This window comes from Coregonus lavaretus, assembly GCF_964263955.1.
Source record: "Coregonus lavaretus genome assembly, chromosome: 25".
In the NCBI taxonomy this organism is placed as follows: Eukaryota; Metazoa; Chordata; class Actinopteri; order Salmoniformes; family Salmonidae; genus Coregonus; species Coregonus lavaretus.
This window is the reverse complement of record NC_140012.1, coordinates 13,021,625-13,039,916: the sequence shown is the minus strand read 5'-3', so window position 1 is coordinate 13,039,916 and position 18,292 is coordinate 13,021,625. Positions and strand designations below refer to the sequence as shown.

At 42.5% G+C, this 18,292-nt stretch overlaps 1 protein-coding gene across 1 annotated transcript in view; it reads right to left on the bottom strand.

The window, feature by feature from the left end:
• The window catches only part of LOC311100531 (zinc transporter ZIP11-like), a gene marked incomplete at its 5' end in the record, with an annotated part of 179,726 nt that overhangs the window by 154,436 nt on the left and 6,998 nt on the right, over nucleotides 1–18,292 (bottom strand). Inside the window, one exon of the mRNA XM_084141445.1 lies at nucleotides 9,375–9,413. Coding sequence (XP_083997571.1) covers nucleotides 9,375–9,413 — 39 coding nt within the window. The remainder of the gene's footprint in view (nucleotides 1–9,374; nucleotides 9,414–18,292) is intronic.

Here is an 18,292-nt window from a genome sequence, read left to right as displayed (position 1 = left end):
AAAAATATAAACGCAACATGTAAAGTGTTGGTCTCATTGTGCAGAAATTTGTTTACATCCCTGTTAGTGAGCACTTCTCCTTTGCCAAGATAATTCATCCAACTGACAGGTGTGGCATATCAAGAAGCTGATTAAACAGCATGATCATTACACAGGTGCACCTTGTGCTGGGGACAATAAAAGGCCACTCAAAAATGTGTAGTTATCTCACAAAACACAATGCCACAGTTTTGAGGGAGAGTGCTATTGGCATACTGACTGCAGGAATGTCCACCAGAGCTGTTGCCAGAGAATTGACTGTTCATTTCTCTACCATAAGCCGCCTCCAACGTCGTTCTAGAGAATTTGGCAGTACATCCAAACGGCCTCAAAACCGCAGACCACGTGTTACCACGCCAGCACAGGACCTCCACATCCGGATTCTTCACCTGAGGGATCGTCTGAGACCAGCCACCCGGACAGCTGATGATACTGAGGAGAAATTCTGTCTGTAATAAAGCCCATTTGTGGGGAAATACTCATTCTGATTGGCTGGGACTGGCTCCCCAGTGGGTGGGCCTATGCCCTCCCACACCCACCCATAGCTGAGCCCCTGCCCATTCATGTGAAATCCATTGATTAGAGCCTAATTAATTTATTTCAATTGACTGATTTCCTTATATGAACTGTAACTCTGTAAAATCATTGAAATTGTTGCATGTTGCATTTATATTTCTGTTCCGTATATATAGAGTACCAGTCAAAAGTTTGGACACACCTACTCATTCAAGGGTTTTTCATTATATTTACTATTTTCTACATTGTAGAACAATAGTGAAGACATCAAAACTATGAAATAACACATATGGAATCATGTAGTAACCAAAAAAGTGTTAAACAAATCAAAGTATATTTTATATTTGAGATTCTTCAAATAGACATCCTTTGCCTTGATGACAGCTTTGCACACTCTTGGCATTCTCTCAACAAGCTTCACATGGAATGTTTTTCCCAAGAGTCTTGAAGGAGTTCCCACATATGCTGAGCACTTGTTGGCTGCTTTTCCTTCACTCTGCGGTCCGACTCATCCCAAACCATCTCAATTGGGTTGAGGTCGGGGGATTCTGGAGGCCAGGTCATCTGATGCAGCACTCCATCACTCTTGTTCTTGGTAAAATAGCCCTTACACAGCCTGGAGGTGTGTTGGGTCATTGTCCTGCTGAAAACCAACTAATAGTCCCACTAAGCCCAAACCAGATGGGATGGTGTATCACTGCAGAATGCTGTGGTAGCCATGCTAGTTAAGTGTGCCTTGAGTTCTAAATTAATCACAGACAGTGTCACCAGCAAAGCACCGCCACACCATAACACCTCCTCCTCCATGCTTTACTGTGGGAAATACACACGCAGAGATCATACGGTCACCCACACCGCGTCTCACAAAGCCACGGCGGTTGGAACCAAAAATCTCAAATTTTGACTCCAGACCAAAGGACACATTTCAACCGGTCTAATGTCCATTGCTCTTGTTTCTTGGCCCAAGCAAGTATCTTCTTCTTATTGGTGTCCTTTAATAGTGATTTCTTTGCAGCAATGCGACCATGAAGGCCTGATTCACACAGTCTCCTCTGAACAGTTGACATTGAGATGTGTCTGTTACTTGAACTCGGTGAAGCATTTATTTGGCCTGCAATTTCTGAGGCTGGTAACTCTAATGAACTTTATCCTCTGCAGCAGAGGTAACTCTGGGTCTTCCATTCCTGTGGCGGTCCTCATGAGAGCCAGTTTCATCATAACGCTTGATGGTTTTTGTGACTGCACTTGAATAAACTTTTAAAGTTCTTGAAAACGTATTAAGAAGGAAAGAAATTCCACAAATAAACTTTTAACAAGGCACACCTGTTAATTGAAATGCATTCCAGGTGACTACCTCATGAAGCTGGTTGAGAGAATGCCAGGAGTGTGCAAAGCTGTCATCAATGCAAAGGGTGGCTATTTGAAGAATCTCAATTATAAAATATATTTTGATTTGTTTAACACTTTTTTGGTTACTACATGATTCCATATGTGTTATTTCATAGTTTTGATGTCTTCACTATTATTCTACAATGTAGAAAATAGTAAAAATAAATAAAAACCCTTGAATGAGTAGGTGTTCTAACACTTTTGACTGGTAGTGTATATCTACAGAAATAAGACAGATCCTGCTTCTGTTGCCTTTTTGAGTGTTTGTTTAATAGCCTACTGATTCCTAAGCACCAAGCCTCAAGCAACCACATGTTGGATAAACAATTTCAGAAAGCGCATCCTGTTTAGTCTTCACATCGTAACTTACAGTGTGGAAAAAAAGTATTTAGTCAGCCACCAATTGTGCAAGTTCTCCCACTTAAAAAGATGAGAGAGGCCTGTAATTTTCATCGTAGGTACACGTCAACTATGACAGACAAATTGAGATTTTTTTTCCAGAAAATCACATTGTAGGATTTTTAATGAATTTATTTGCAAATTATGGTGGAAAATAAGTATTTGGTCACCTACAAACAAGCAAGATTTCTGGCTCTCACAGACCTGTAACTTCTTCTTTAAGAGGCTCCTCTGTCCTCCACTCGTTACCTGTATTAATGGCACCTGTTTGAACTTGTTATCAGTATAAAAGACACCTGTCCACAACCTCAAACAGTCACACTCCAAACTCCACTATGGCCAAGACCAAAGAGCTGTCAAAGGACACCAGAAACAAAATTGTAGACCTGCACCAGGCTGGGAAGACTGAATCTGAAATAGGTAAGCAGCTTGGTTTGAAGAAATCAACTGTGGGAGCAATTATTAGGAAATGGAAGACATACAAGACCACTGATAATCTCCCTCGATCTGGGGCTCCACGCAAGATCTCACCCTGTGGGGTCAAAATGATCACAAGAACGGTGAGCAAAAATCCCAGAACCACACGGGGGGACCTAGTGAATGACCTGCAGAGAGCTGGGACCAAAGTAACAAAGCCTACCATCAGTAACACACTACGCCGCCAGGGACTCAAATCCTGCAGTGCCAGACGTGTCCCCCTGCTTAAGCCAGTACATGTCCAGGCCCGTCTGAAGTTTGCTAGAGTGCATTTGGATGATCCAGAAGAGGATTGGGAGAATGTCATATGGTCAGATGAAAATAATAACTTTTTGGTAAAAACTCAACTCGTCGTGTTTGGAGGACAAAGAATGCTGAGTTGCATCCAAAGAACACCATACCTACTGTGAAGCATGGGGGTGGAAACATCATGCTTTGGGGCTGTTTTTCTGCAAAGGGACCAGGACGACTGATCCGTGTAAAGGAAAGAATGAATGGGGCCATGTATCGTGAGATTTTTAGTGAAAACCTCCTTCCATCAGCAAGGGCATTGAAGATGAAACGTGGCTGGGTCTTTCAGCATGACAATGATCCCAAACACACCGCCCGGGCAACAAAGGAGTGGCTTCGTAAGAAGCATTTCAAGGTCCTGGAGTGGCCTAGCCAGTCTCCAGATCTCAACCCCATAGAAAATCTTTGGAGGGAGTTGAAAGTCTGTGTTTCCCAGCGACAGCCCCAAAACATCACTGCTCTAGAGGAGATCTGCATGGAGGAATGGGCCAAAATACCAGCAACAGTGTGAAAACCTTGTGAAGACTTACAGAAAACGTTTGACCTGTGTCATTGCCAACCAAGGGTATATAACAAAGTATTGAGAAACTTTTGTTATTGACCAAATACTTATTTTCCACCATAATTTGCAAATAAATTCATTAAAAACCCTACAATGTATTTTCTGGTACCTATGATGAAAATTACAGGCCTCTCTCATCTTTTTAAGTGGGAGAACTTGCACAATTGGTGGCTGACTAAATACTTTTTTCCCCACTGTACTTAGGACTATATTTCTATACTTATATAGGCTACTGTATCAATCAATCATTTATTTGTTCATGTCATCACACAGCATACGAGTCAGTCAATGATTTGTAATGCAATCAAACATTTTAGTTTTCAAATAAAATAACAATGCGACAATTGAATAATTAGTGTAAACAAAAAATAGGCTTAAACCGTTCCATTTCGAAAATTGCATTCACAAATGAATGCGACTGTTTTTAGTCTTTGCTGTAATAAAGGCTTTACAAAAAAATTTAAAAGCACGTTACAACAGACTCACTGGTACGTTTATAATTTATTTAGCGTTGTTTACATTGTTCCAAACGGTCAGATAAATGATAATGTAATCTAACAGCTGACTGTAAAAATTGTTAAATCCCCGTGGATTGATGAGGAATTGAAAAATGGTATGGTTGAGATGGAAAATAGGTCTGGCTGTACAACCGATTGGCAAACGTACTGCAAATTGAGAAATCATGTGACTGAACCTAATAAAAAGAAAAAGAAACTACACTATGAAACAAAGAAAAATGACATAAAGAATGATTGTAAAAAGCTTTGGAGCACCTTAAAATGACATTTTGGGCAAAAAGGCAAACTCCGCTCAATCCTTCAGTGAATCAGATGGCTCATTCATCCCAAAACCCATTGAAATTGCCAACTACTTTAATGATTTTTTCATTGGCAAGTATAGCAAATTTAGGCATGACAAGCCAGTAACAAACGCTGATACTACACATCCAAGTATATCTGAATAAATTATGAAAGACAAGCATTATAATTTTGAATTCCGTAAGGTAAGTGTGGAAGAGGTGAAAAAAGTATTATTGTTGATCAATAATGACAACCCACCAGGGTCTAACAAATTGGATGGAAAATTACTTAGGATAATAGAGGTCGATATTGCCACTCCTATTTGCCATTCTTCAATTTAAGCCTACTAGAAAGTGTGTGCCCTCAGGCCTGGAGGGAAGCAAAAGTTTTTCCCCTACCTAAGAATAGTAAAGCCCCCTTAACTGGCTCAAATAGCCAACCAATAAGCCTGTTACAAACCATTAGTAAACTTTTGGAAAACATTGTGTTTGACCAGATAAAATGCTATTTTACAGTAAACAAATTAACCACAGACTATCAGCACGCTTATAGGGAAGAACATTCAACAAGCACAGCACTTACACAAATGACTGATGATTGGCTGAGAGAAATTGATGATAAAAAGATTGTGGGGGCTGTTTTGTTAGACCAGTGCAACTTTTGACATTATCGATCATCGTCTGTTGCTGGAAAAACGTATGTGTTATGGCTTTACACCCCCTGCTATATTGTCCATTTAGAGTTACCTGTCAAACAGAACACAGAGGGTGTTCTTTAATGGAAGCCTCTCCAACAAAATCCAGGTAGAATCAGGAATTCCCCAGGGCAGCTGTCTAGGCCCCTTACTTTTTTCAATCTTTACTAACAATATACGACTGGCTTTGAGTAAAGTCAGTGTGTCTATGTATGTGGATGACTCAACACTATACACGTCAGCTACCACAGTGACTGAAATGACAGCAACACTTAACAAAGAGCTGCAGTTAGTTTCAGAATGGGTGGCAAGGAATAAGTTAGTCCTAAATAGACTAAAAGCATTGTATTTGGGACAAATCATTTACTAAACCCTAAACCTCAACTAAAACTTGTAATGAATAATGTGGAAATTGAGCAAGTTGTGGAGACTAAATAGCTTGGAGTAACCCTGTATTGTAAACTGTCATGGTCAAAACATATTGATACAACAGTAGCTAGGATGGGGAGAAGTCTGTCTATAATAAAGTGCTGCTCTGCATTCTTAACAGCACTATCAACAAGGCAGGTCCTACAGGCCTTAGTTTTGTCGCACCTGGACTACTGTTCAGTCGTGTGGTCAGGTGCCACAAAGAGGGACTTAGGAAAACTGCAATTGGCTCAGAACAGGGCAGCACGGCTGGCCCTTGGGTGGACACAGAGAGCTAACATTAACAATATGCATGTCAATCTCTCCTGGCTCAAAGTGGAGGAGAGATTGACTTCATCACTACTTTTATTTGTGAGAGGTATTGACATGTTGAATGCACCGAGCTGTCTGTTTAAACTACTGGCACACAGCTCGGACACCCTTGCATACCCCACAAGACATGCCACCAGAGTTCTCTTTACAGTCCCCAAGTCAAGAACAGACTATGGGAGGCACACAGTACTACAGTGAGGGAAAAAAGTATTTGATCCCCTGCTGATTTTGTACGTTTTCCCACTGACAAAGAAATGATCAGTCAATAATTTTAATGGTAGGTTTATTTGAACAGTGAGAGACAGAATAACAACAACAAAATCCAGAAAAACACATGTAAAAAATGATATAAATTAATTTGCATTTTAATGAGGGAAATAAGTATTTGACCCCCTCTCAATCAGAAAGATTTCTGGCTCCCAGGTGTCTTTTATACTGGTAACGAGCTGAGATTAGGAGCACACTCTTAAAGGGAGTGCTCCTAATCTCAGCTTGTTACCTGTATAAAAGACACCTGTCTACAGAAGCAATCAATCAATCAGATTCCAAACTCTCCACCATGGCCAAGACCAAAGAGCTCTCCAAGGATGTCAGGGACAAGATTGTAGACCTACACAATGCTGGAATGGGCTACAAGACCATCGCCAAGCAGCTTGGTGAGAAGGTGACAACAGTTGGTGCGATTATTCGCAAATGGAAGAAACACAAAAGAACTGTCAATCTCCATCGGCCTGGGGCTCCATGCAAGATCTCACCTCGTGGAGTTGCAATGATCATGAGAGCGGTGAGGAATCAGCCCAGAACCACACGGGAGGATCTTGTCAATGATCTCAAGGCAGCTGGGACCATAGTCACCAAGAAAACAATTGGTAACACACTACGCTGTGAAGGACTGAAATCCTGCAGCGCCCGCAAGGTCCCCCTGCTCAAGAAAGCACATATACATGCCCATCTGAAGTTTGCCAATGAACATCTGAATGATTCAGAGGAGAACTGGGTGAAAGTGTTGTGGTCAGATGAGACCAAAATGGAGCTCTTTGGCATCAACTCAACTCGCCGTGTTTGGAGGAGGAGGAATGCTGCCTATGACCCCAAGAACACCATCCCCACCGTCAAACATGGAGGTGGAAACATTATGCTTTGGGGGGGGGTTTTCTGCTAAGGGGACAGGACAATTTCACAGCATCAAATGGACGATGGACGGAGCCATGTACCGTCAAATCTTGGGTGAGAACCTCCTTCCCTCAGCCAGGGCATTGAAAATGGGTCGTGGATGGATATTCCAGCATGACAATGACCCAAAACACACAGCCAAGGCAACAAAGGAGTGGCTCAAGAAGAAGCACATTAAGGTCCTGGAGTGTCCTAGCCAGTCTCCAGACCTTAATCCCATAGAAAATCTGTGGAGGTACCTGAAGGTTCGAGTTGCCAAACGTCAGCCTCGAAACCTTAATGACTTGGAGAAGATCTGCAAAGAGGAGTGGGACAAAATCCCTCCTGAGATGTGTGCAAACCTGGTGGCCAACTACAAGAAACGTCTGACCTCTGTGATTGCCAACAAGGGTTTTGCCACCAAGTACTAAGTCATGTTTTGCAGAGGGGTCAAATACTTATTTCCCTCATTAAAATGAAAATCAATTGATAACATTTTTGACATGCGTTTTTCTGGATTTTTTTGTTGTTATTCAGTCTCTCACTGTTCAAATAAACCTACCATTAAAATTATAGACTGATCATTTCTTTGTCAGTGGGCAAACGTACAAAATCAGCAGGGGATCAAATACTTTTTTCCCTCACTGTACATACGGCCATGACTACACGGAACACTTTTCCACATCAAGTAGCTCATGCCAGCAGTAAAATTAGATTTAAAAAACAGATACAAATTCACCTTATGGAACAGCGGGGACTGTGAAGCAACACAAACATAGACACATGCATACAAACACACGATAACATACGCACTATACACACATGTACACATGGATTTTGTGTTATAGATATGTGGCAGTAGAGTAGAAAACGGATGGCACACACTTAATATGTTGTGAAATCTGTTATGAATGTATTGTAATGTTTTTAAAATGTATAACTGCCTTAATTTTGCTGGACCCCAGCACCTGTTTGGCACACATAATATTTACGCAGTGCTTGTTCCTTATTTTCTTTTTCTTCATCTCCAGTATTTGCCACAACTAGTCAAATTTATTCCACACATCTGACTTTCCCTTTACCTCCTGAGCAACCAGTAAACACCCCGTTTTGAGTTTATTTGTCATGTCCTCTGCATCCATTTCGCTGTCACATGTTACGGTGTTCAGAGTTTGTTATTACCAATTTATTGATGTGATTATGATATCCTATAGGTCAGGCCCTATTGGTCATGTCTCACATAAAGAGAGCAAGGGTTGAGGGAATAGGGAATGTTTTTCCTAAACATAACTTTTCAGTCAGAAATGGCTGAAATTATGTTGCAGATTCAACAACACGGACAGCGCGATACACACTGTTGATGTTCTGTGGTTGTTGCTGCAGCAGGGAGGAGAGAGAGACAACGGTTGCTAGTCACAGTCACTTGCGGTCTTTTTTTTACGCAGCAAGTCAGGCCTGGCACAATCAAATCAATTGCGGTCGGATTCTCTCTAGTCATTTGTGTGTCTTAATTATTTCATCAAACAGTTCGCTTAAAGCATCAGACAATCTCAGTGCATATAGTATATTTGATTAAAACACTATAAAGGGACATTCTCCGAACTGTACCTTACTTTAGTCGGGGACAGCCGTATACTAAGGTGAGTCTTCTATTATTGAGGTGACTAATAATACCTTACTCATCTATTCCTATTTTTTCATTCTAGGAGACAATGGGATGTACAGCCCTACTCAGATGCAATATTAAAATCCAGAATTATATAATAACTTTCAGGTAGGCAGCAATGCTTCTGACAAACTTTCCCAGAAATTAACACTTCTTCTTATGAGGCAGTAGGCAATACTTTGGAAAAGTCTTACCCACCCTTTGCCTTTGAGATCTTTAAGAAATCTGTTCGGGCAACACAGAAATGAGTCCACAACAACAACTGAAAAGACTGTCACATCTGTCATACCTGTATTCATGTCTTAGATAGCAGAGGAATCCTGGGTTGGGAAAAGGTGGGTGGACAGGTGTGTGTGTGTGTAAGAGAAACAGCTCTCATCCTGCCAGACTGGAAGATTGTATAGGCATATTTTGTGTGTGTGAGTGAGTGAGTGAGTGAGTGAGTGAGTGAGTGAGTGAGTGAGTGAGTGAGTGAGTGAGTGAGTGAGTGAGTGAGTGAGAGAGAGAGAGAGAGAGAGAGAGAGAGAGAGAGAGAGAGAGAGAGAGAGAGAGACAGCTCTCGTCCTGCCGTACTAGAGTATGGCAGGACTGGAGGATTGTATTTGGCATTTTTGAGTGTGTGACTGGTTCAAAAGCATATTTTCTTACCCCAGCAGCAAAGCCCAGACTTCCATCCAAGATCCGCTTCTAAGGGGGGGGGGGGGGGGGGGGGTCAGAGAGAGAGGAGGAGTGAAATCAAACCAAGGGCATCAACAAGCCACTGTGGTGTTTAGGTGACGAGTAAGGCACGTTCCCCAAGATATTGTTCAACTATAAATCAATTTCTATCAGGGGTTGGAACGGGTTCAGGAAACAGAACCCAAAACCGGAAAATAACTAAAATATTCCAGTAACAGAATCAGAACCGGGTACGAAAGTGATCTATACCGTTCCGGAACAGAACAGTTATTTTAATATTTTCACGTGTGAATTTAAAATATCTCTAACGGTCGCCCCAGCGTGAGTTTTTTTATGCGCGTGATGTCAGAATGCACTCACTGTTCCAAAATGTGATTGTTAATCAACAGGACAGTTAACCCGTGCTGCTCTCAAACCAGGGCACGCTGTCTGCTAATTATCTATATGCTATGTTTCAACTTGTACTTGTATTTACAATTATTTTCGAACAAGTTTTATTTTCTAAAAACAGTTTGAATTGAGGTGTGTTCCACCTCGCCACTAATTCACAAAGAAGTAGCCCATTTCAATGTTGCGGAAAATTGTGACTCGTTTCAGGGAACTAGTTGTATGTCGCACGTCACTACTTCACAGGAGAGGCATTTGAACATAAAATGTTTTCTGTCTATAACATGAGCTGCTTATTATGTGTAGGTAATCCTTTCTAAAGCGGCTTTTTTGAAAGATATCACGAAGAACTGCACAAGTATTACTAAGGCTCTCCACTTTCTGGAGGACCAAGTTTTGAAATCAGTGGAATGCCTGGTGGAAGCAGAGTATGATAGCTAAGGAGATGGATAAAATTCAGGCGTTTTATTGCAAATGCAGAGGGAGTCAAAAAGAGAACACAGAAGGCTGTTGTATAAAACACCTGTCTCCGGATTACATCTTCAAACTAAGGGCAACCATCGCATCCGTGACAGAGCGGGAGTAGCGTTCATCCATGTATATGGGTAAGAGAGTCTAGCTAGCTACATTTTCAGATACTATGCATTTCAAATTGTCAGAAAGTTGTTTTCATTGCAAGTTAAAGCGTACTGTTAGCTAGCTAGCTAACATTAGCTGGCTGCAAGCAAGCTAACGTTACGTGTATGACCTGTTTAGTAATATTATTCATATCTCAGAGCCATTTGCATTGCCATTTATAGCCTAATGTTAGTTGGTTAGCTTTAGCTACCTGTAGATTCATGCAGGGAAGTAATGTTATGAGTTGGGATTATGGTTAATTGTTTAGCTAGCTAGCTACATGTCTAAACAAAAGGCTCCACTATACAAGTAACCATTTCACTGTACCGTTTACACCTTCTGTATCCTGTGCATGTGACAAATAAACTTTGATTTTATTTGATATAGTGTGTGTTTATCAGAGACGATAATGTGAAGAACAACATGACCTGCACCAAAGTCAAATTAGGATATAACGTTAGGCCAACGAGACAGTGTCCACATTTTAAAATCCTCTGGTCGAATGCCCTGCTTATATTTCGTCACACTCACAAACGTAAGCTATTTTCTATAATTAGCTCGCCATTAACTTGTAAATAATAAACTTGTTGAGTTTATTTTCCTGTAATATGTCAGCTATATGATATAGTCATTATTTGAACTGGCTAGCCAGCTAACTTAACGTTAGCTAGCTAACACGCTAGAAACTAACCAAAACAATGTTTAGAAAGCTGCTTTTAGTTGCCTGGTTTGCTAGATTGACATATACTAAATTCTTTCTTAAACGGATGGGTTTATTGGTGTTAAAATACACCAGTTATGCTATTTTGGACCACCAGGCTGCTGATGTCAAGCATTCTGTCGTTTTTGTGTTTATACTTTTTCATAATGACAACAAAAAGTTTTATGTCGGACGACAATAGAATGTTCAAGATGTCACTGCCACAACTGTATACAGACGTCGATAGACGTAGTATAAACCAGCCTTTATTCTTGAAATCTTTGGTTGTACTCAGTGTTTAGCACATGGTCTGTTTAGCTTTCCCGCTACGGTTAGGCTAGGCAGTAGGCTTGTATTTGGGGTGATGATCTTGCTTTGTGATTTGTCAAAAACTGTAAACGACTTGTCAACTCATGTGCTCCGGTTCTTGTATACACTGTAACAAGTACATCAAAGATTTGAAATACACTGAAAAGTGGCCAAACTAAGTTCATATTTTTCGGGCAAAGGGAGCAGCCATCTTTGACTTTGTTTATTTGTATCTTTAGCGAAAGGCATTCTAGTATTAGGGAATTTTCGTTTGTCAAACATAAACAAATATGGCTACATCATTAAGAATTTAGCTGCTGTTAGCTTAACTGACACACATCTCTTTTCTAAACAATTTTACATTTCTCCCTTGTGCTCACCAGAGATGTGGTACATTGTAATCAAGTTTATCTGTTAGGTCGCTAACTTATGTTTAGTTTTTTGTCAGCGTAACCTGTTATTTAGACCGGAGTTTAGCTGTGGATGTGTTCCGTGTGATGCTTGGATGATGAAGTTCGCATTTATCTTTTACAATAAAAAGGTGAAATTGAGGAATGAAGTTGTGAAGACCTTTATTTCCCATCAGATGCTTTTCAGACAACAATGCTGTTTAGACTCGTTTGTTGCATCATATGTTCTGGTGCTACTGTTCCAATCACATATTTGCGATGGTACGCTGCAGGCACCACTCAACAACGATCACAAATACAGTGCATTTGGAAAGTATTCAGACCCCTTGACTTTTTCCACATTTTGTTACGTTACAGCCCTATTCTAAAATTGATTCAATGTTTTTTTCCCCTCATCAATCTACATACAATATCAATCAATTTTATTTTATATAGCCCTTCGTACATCAGCTAATATCTCGAAGTGCTGTACAGAAACCCAGCCTAAAACCCCAAACAGCTAGTAATGCAGGTGTAGAAGCACGGTGGCTAGGAAAAACTCCCTAGAAAGGCCAAAACCTGTGCCGGGTGGAGGTTATAACAGAACCATGCCAAGATGTTCAAAAATGTTCATAAGTGACAAGCATGGTCAAATAATAATCAGGAATAAATCTCAGTTGGCTTTTCATAGCCGATCATTAAGAGTTGAAAACAGCAGGTCTGGGACAGGTAGGGGTTCCATAACCGCAGGCAGAACAGTTGAAACTGGAATAGCAGCAAGGCCAGGCGGACTGGGGACAGCAAGGAGTCACCACGGCCGGTAGTCCCGACGTATGGTCCTAGGGCTCAGGTCTCTCAGTTGGCTTTTCATAGCCGATCATTAAGAGTTGAAAACAGCAGGTCTGGGACAGGTAGGGGTTTCGTAACCGCAGGCAGAACAGTTGAAACTGGAATAGCAGCAAGGCCAGGCGGACTGGGGACAGCAAGGTGTCAGCATGCCCGGTAGTCCTGACGTATGGTCCTAGGGCTCAGGTTCTCAGAGAGAAAGAGAGAACGAGAGAATTAGAGAGAGCATACTTAAATTCACACAGGACACTGGATAAGACAGGAGAAGTACTCCAGGTATAACCAACTAACCCCAGCCCCCCGACACATAAACTACTGCAGCATAAATACTGGAGGCTGAGACAGGAGCGGTCCGGAGACACTGTGGCCCCATCCGAAGAAACCCCCGGACAGGGCCAAACAGGAAGGATATAACCCCACCCACTCTGCCAAAGCACAGCCCCCGCACCACTAGAGGGATATCCTCAACCACCAACTTACAATCCTGAGACAAGGCCGAGTATAGCCCACAGAGGTCTCCACCACAGCACAAACCAAGGGGGGGCGCCAACCCAGACAGGAAGATCACGTCAGTAACTCAACCCACTCAAGTGACGCACCCCTCCTAGGGACGGCATGAAAGAGCACCAGCAAGCCAGTGACTCAGCCCCTGTAACAGGGTTAGAGGCAGAGAACCCCAGTGGAGAGAGGGGAACCGGCCTGGCAGAGACAGCAAGGGCTGTTCGTTGCTCCAGAGCCTTTCCGTTCACCTTCACACTCCTGGGCCAGACTACACTCAATCATATGACCTACTGAAGAGATAAGTCTTCAGTAAAGACTTAAAGGTTGAGACCGAGTCTGCGTCTCTCACATGGGTAGGCAGACTGTTCCATAAAAATGGAGATCTATAGGAGAAAGCCCTGCCTCCCGCTGTTTGCTTAGAAATTCTAGGGACAATTAGGAGGCCTGCGTCTTGTGACCGTAGCGTACGTATTGGTATGTACGGCAGGACCAACTCGGAAAGATAGGTAGGAGCAAGCCCATGTAACGCTTTATAGGTTAACAGTAAAACCTTGAAATCAGCCCTTGCCTTAACAGGAAGCCAGTGTAGGGAAGCTAGCACTGGAGTAATATGATCAAATTTCTTGGTTCTAGTCAGGATTCTAGCAGCCGTATTTAGCACTAACTGAAGTTTATTTAGTGCTTTATCCGGGTAGCCGGAAAGTAGAGCATTGCAGTAGTCTAACCTAGAAGTAACAAATGCATGGATTAATTTTTCTGCATCATTTTTGGACAGAAAATTTCTGATTTTTGCAATGTTACGTAGATGGAAAAAAGCTGTCCTTGAAACAGTCTTGATATGTTCGTCAAAAGAGAGATCAGGGTCAAGAGTAACGCCGAGGTCCTTCACAGTTTTATTTGAGACGACTTTACAACCATCAAGATGAATTGTCAGATTTAACAGAAGATCTCTTTGTTTCTTGGGACCTAGAACAAGCATCTCTGTTTTGTCCGAGTTTAAAAGTAGAAAGTTTTCAGCCATCCACTTCCTTATGTCTGAAACACAGGCTTCTAGCGAGGGCAATTTTGGGGCTTCACCATGTTTCATTGAAATGTACAGCTGTGTGTCATCCGCATAGCAGTGAAAGTTAACATTATGTTTTCGAATAACATCCCCAAGAGGTAAAATATATAGTGAAAACAATAGTGGTCCTAAAACGGAACCTTGAGGAACACCGAAATGTACAGTTGATTTGTCGGAGGACAGACCATTCACAGAGACAAACTGATATCTTTCCGACAGGTAAGATCTAAACCAGGCCAGAACTTGTCCGTGTAGACCAATTTGGTTTTCCAGTCTCTACAAAAGAATGTGGTGATCGATGGTGTCAAAGGCAGCACTAAGGTCTAGTAGCACGAGGACAGATGCAGAGCCTCGGTCTGACGCCATTAAAAGGTCATTTACCACCTTCACAAGTGCAGTCTCAGTGCTATGATGGGGTCTAAAACCAGACTGAAGCATTTCGTATACATTGTTTGTCTTCAGAAAGGCAGTGAGTTGCTGCGCAACAGCTTTTTCTAAAAATTTTGAGAGGAATGGAAGATTCGATATAGGCCGATAGTTTTTAATATTTTCCGGGTCAAGGTTTGGCTTTTTCAAGAGAGGCTTTATCACTGCCACTTTTAGTGAGTTTGGTACACATCCGGTGGATAGAGAGCTGTTTATTATGTTCAACATAGGAGGGCCAAGCACAGGAAGCAGCTCCTTCAGCAGTTTAGTAGGAATAGGATCCAGTATGCAGCTTGAAGGTTTAGAGGCCATGATTATTTTCATCATTGTGTCAAGAGATATAGTACTAAAACACTTAAGTGTCTCTCCCGATCCCAGGCCCTCGCAGAGCTGTGCAGATCCAGGACAGCTAAGCCCTGGAGGAATACGCAGATTCAAAGAGGAGTCCGTAATTTGCTTTCTAATGGTCATGATCTTTTCCTCAAAGAAGTTCATGAATTTATTACTGCTGAAGTGAAAGCCATCCTCTCTTGGGGAATGCTGCTTTTTAGTTAGCTTTGCAACAGTATCAAAAATAAATTTTGGATTGTTCTTATTTTCCTCGATTAAGTTGGAAAAGTAGGATGATCGAGCAGCAGTGAGGGCTCTTCGGTACTGCACGGTACTGTCTTTCCAAGCTAGTCGGAAAACTTCCAGTTTGGTGTGGCGCCATTTCCATTCCAATTTCCTGGAAGCTTGCTTCAAAGCTCGGGTATTTTCTGTATACCAGGGAGCTAGTTTCTTATGACAAATGTTTTTCGTTTTTAGGGGTGCAACTGCATCTAGGGTATTGCGCAAGGTTAAATTGAGTTCCTCAGTTAAGTGGTTAACTGATTTTTGTCCTCTGACGTCCTTGGGTAGGCAGAAGGAGTCTGGAAGGGCATCAAGGAATTTTTGTGTTGTCTGAGAATTTATAGCACGACTTTTGATGCTCCTTGGTTGGGGTCTGAGCAGATTATTTGTTGCGATTGCAAACGTAATAAAATGGTGGTCCGATAGTCCAGGATTTTGTGGAAAAACATTAAGATCTACAACATTTATTCCATGGGACAAAACTAGGTCCAGAGTATGACTGTGGCAGTGAGTAGGTCCAGAGACATGTTGGACAAAACCCACTGAGTCGATGATGGCTCCGAAAGACTTTTGGAGTGGGTCTGTGGACTTCTCCATGTGAATATTAAAATCACCAAAAATTAGAATATGATCTGCTATGACTACAAGGTCTGATAGGAATTCAGGAAACTCAGAGAGGAACGCTGTATATGGCCCAGGAGGCCTGTAAACAGTAGCTATAAAAAGTGATTGAGTAGGCTGCATAGATTTCATGACTAGAAGCTCAAAAGACGAAAACGCCATTTTTTTTTTGTAAATTGAAATTTGCTATCGTAAATGTTAGCAACACCTCCGCCTGTGCGGGATGCACGGGGAATATGGTCACTAGTGTAACCAGGAGGTGAGGCCTCATTTAACACAGCAAATTCATCAGGCTTAAGCCATGTTTCAGTCAGGCCAATCACATCAAGATTATGATCAGTGATTAGTTCATTGACTATGACTGCCTTTGAAGTGAGGGATCTAACATTAAGTAACCCTATTTTGAGATGTGAGGTATCACGATCTCTTTCAATAATGGCAGGAATGGAGGAGGTCTTTATCCTAATAAGATTGCTAAGGCGAACACCGCCATGTTTAGTTTTGCCCAACCTAGGTCGAGGCACAGACACAGTCTCAATGGGTATGGCTGAGCTGACTACACTGACTATGCTATTGGCAGACTCCACTAAGCTGGCAGGTTGGCTAACAGCCTGCTGCCTGGCCTGCACCCTATTTCACTGTGGGGCTAGAGGAGTTAGAGCCCTATCTATGTTGGTAGATAAGATGAGAGCACCCCTCCAGCTAGGATGGAGTCCGTCACTCCTCAGCAGGTCAGGCTTGGTCCTGTTTGTGGGTGAGTCCCAGAAAGAGGGCCAATTATCTACAAATTCTATCTTTTGGGAGGGGCAGAAAACAGTTTTCAACCAGCGATTGAGTGCTGAGACTCTGCTGTAGAGCTCGTCACTCCCCCTAACTGGGAGGGGGCCAGAGACAATTACTCGATGCCGACACATCTTTCTAGCTGATTTACACGCTGAAGCTATGTTGCACTTGGTGACCTCTGACTGTTTCATCCTAACATCGTTGGTGCCGACGTGGATAACAATATCTCTATACTCTCTACACTCGCCAGTTTTAGCTTTAGCCAGCACCATCTTTAGATTAGCCTTAACGTCGGTAGCCCTGCCCCCTGGTAAACAGTGTATGATCGCTGGGTGATTCGTTTTAAGTCTAATACTGCGGGTAATGGAGTCGCCAATGACTAGGGTTTTCAATTTGTCAGAGCTAATGGTGGGAGCCTTCGGCGTCTCAGACCCCGTAACGGGAGGAGTAGAGACAAGAGAAGACTCAGACTCAGACTCCGACTCGCTACATAATGGGGAAAACCGGTTGAAAGTTTCTGTCGGCTGAATGAGCGACACCGGTTGAGCATTCCGACAGTATTTCCCTCCAGAAGCCATGAGAAAGTTGTCCGGCTGCGGGGACTGTGCGGGGGGATTTATACTAACGTTACTATCTGTACTTACTGGTGGCACAGACGCTGTTTCTTCCTTTCCTACACTGAAATTACCCTTGCCTAACGATTGCGTCTGAAGCTGGGCTTGTAGCACAGCTATTCTCGCCGTAAGGCGATCGTTCTCCTGTATATTATGAGTACAGCGACTGCAATTAGAAGACATCATGTTAATGTTACTACTTAGCTTCGGCTGTTGAAGATGTTGACGAACCATGTCCAGATAAAGCGTCCGGAGTGAAAAAGTTGAATGAGGGAAAAAAGTTGCGATGGAAAAAAGAAAAATAAAGTAAAGTTGGCAGCAAAAACGCACAGGAAAATGACTCTTCTGTCTCGGGACATTCACTCCTTGGAGGAGAGCGCGCTTTTTCCCAGAATCACCCAATACCCCATAATGACAACTGAAATAGGCCATTTACATAAGTATTCAGACCCTTTACTCAGTACTTTGTTGAAGCACCTTTGGTAGCTATTACAGCCTTGAGTCTTCTTGGGGATGACGCTACAAGCTTGGCACACCTGTATTTGGGGAGGTTCTCCCATTCTTCTCTGCAGATCGTCTCAAGCTCTGTCAGGCTGGATGGGGAGCGTAGCTGCACAGCTATTTTCAGGTCTCTCCAGAGATGTTTGATCGGGTTCAAGTCCGGGATCTGGCTGGGCCATTCAAGGACATTCAGAGACTTGTCCCAAAGCCACTCCTGCGTTGTCTTGGCTGTGTGCTTAGGGTCATTATCCTGTTGGAAGGTGAACCTTGCCCTAGTCTGAGGTCCTGAGCGCTCTGGAGCAGGTTTTCATCAAAGATCTCTCTGTCCTTTGCTCCGTTCATCTTTACCTCGATCCTGGCTAGTCCCTGCCACTGAAAAACATCCCCACAGCATGATGCTGCCACCAACATGCTTCACCGTAGGGATGGTGCCAGGTTTTCTCCAGATGTGACGCTTGGCATTCAGGCCAAATAGTTCAATCTTGGTTTCATCAGACCAGAGAATCTTGTTTCTCATG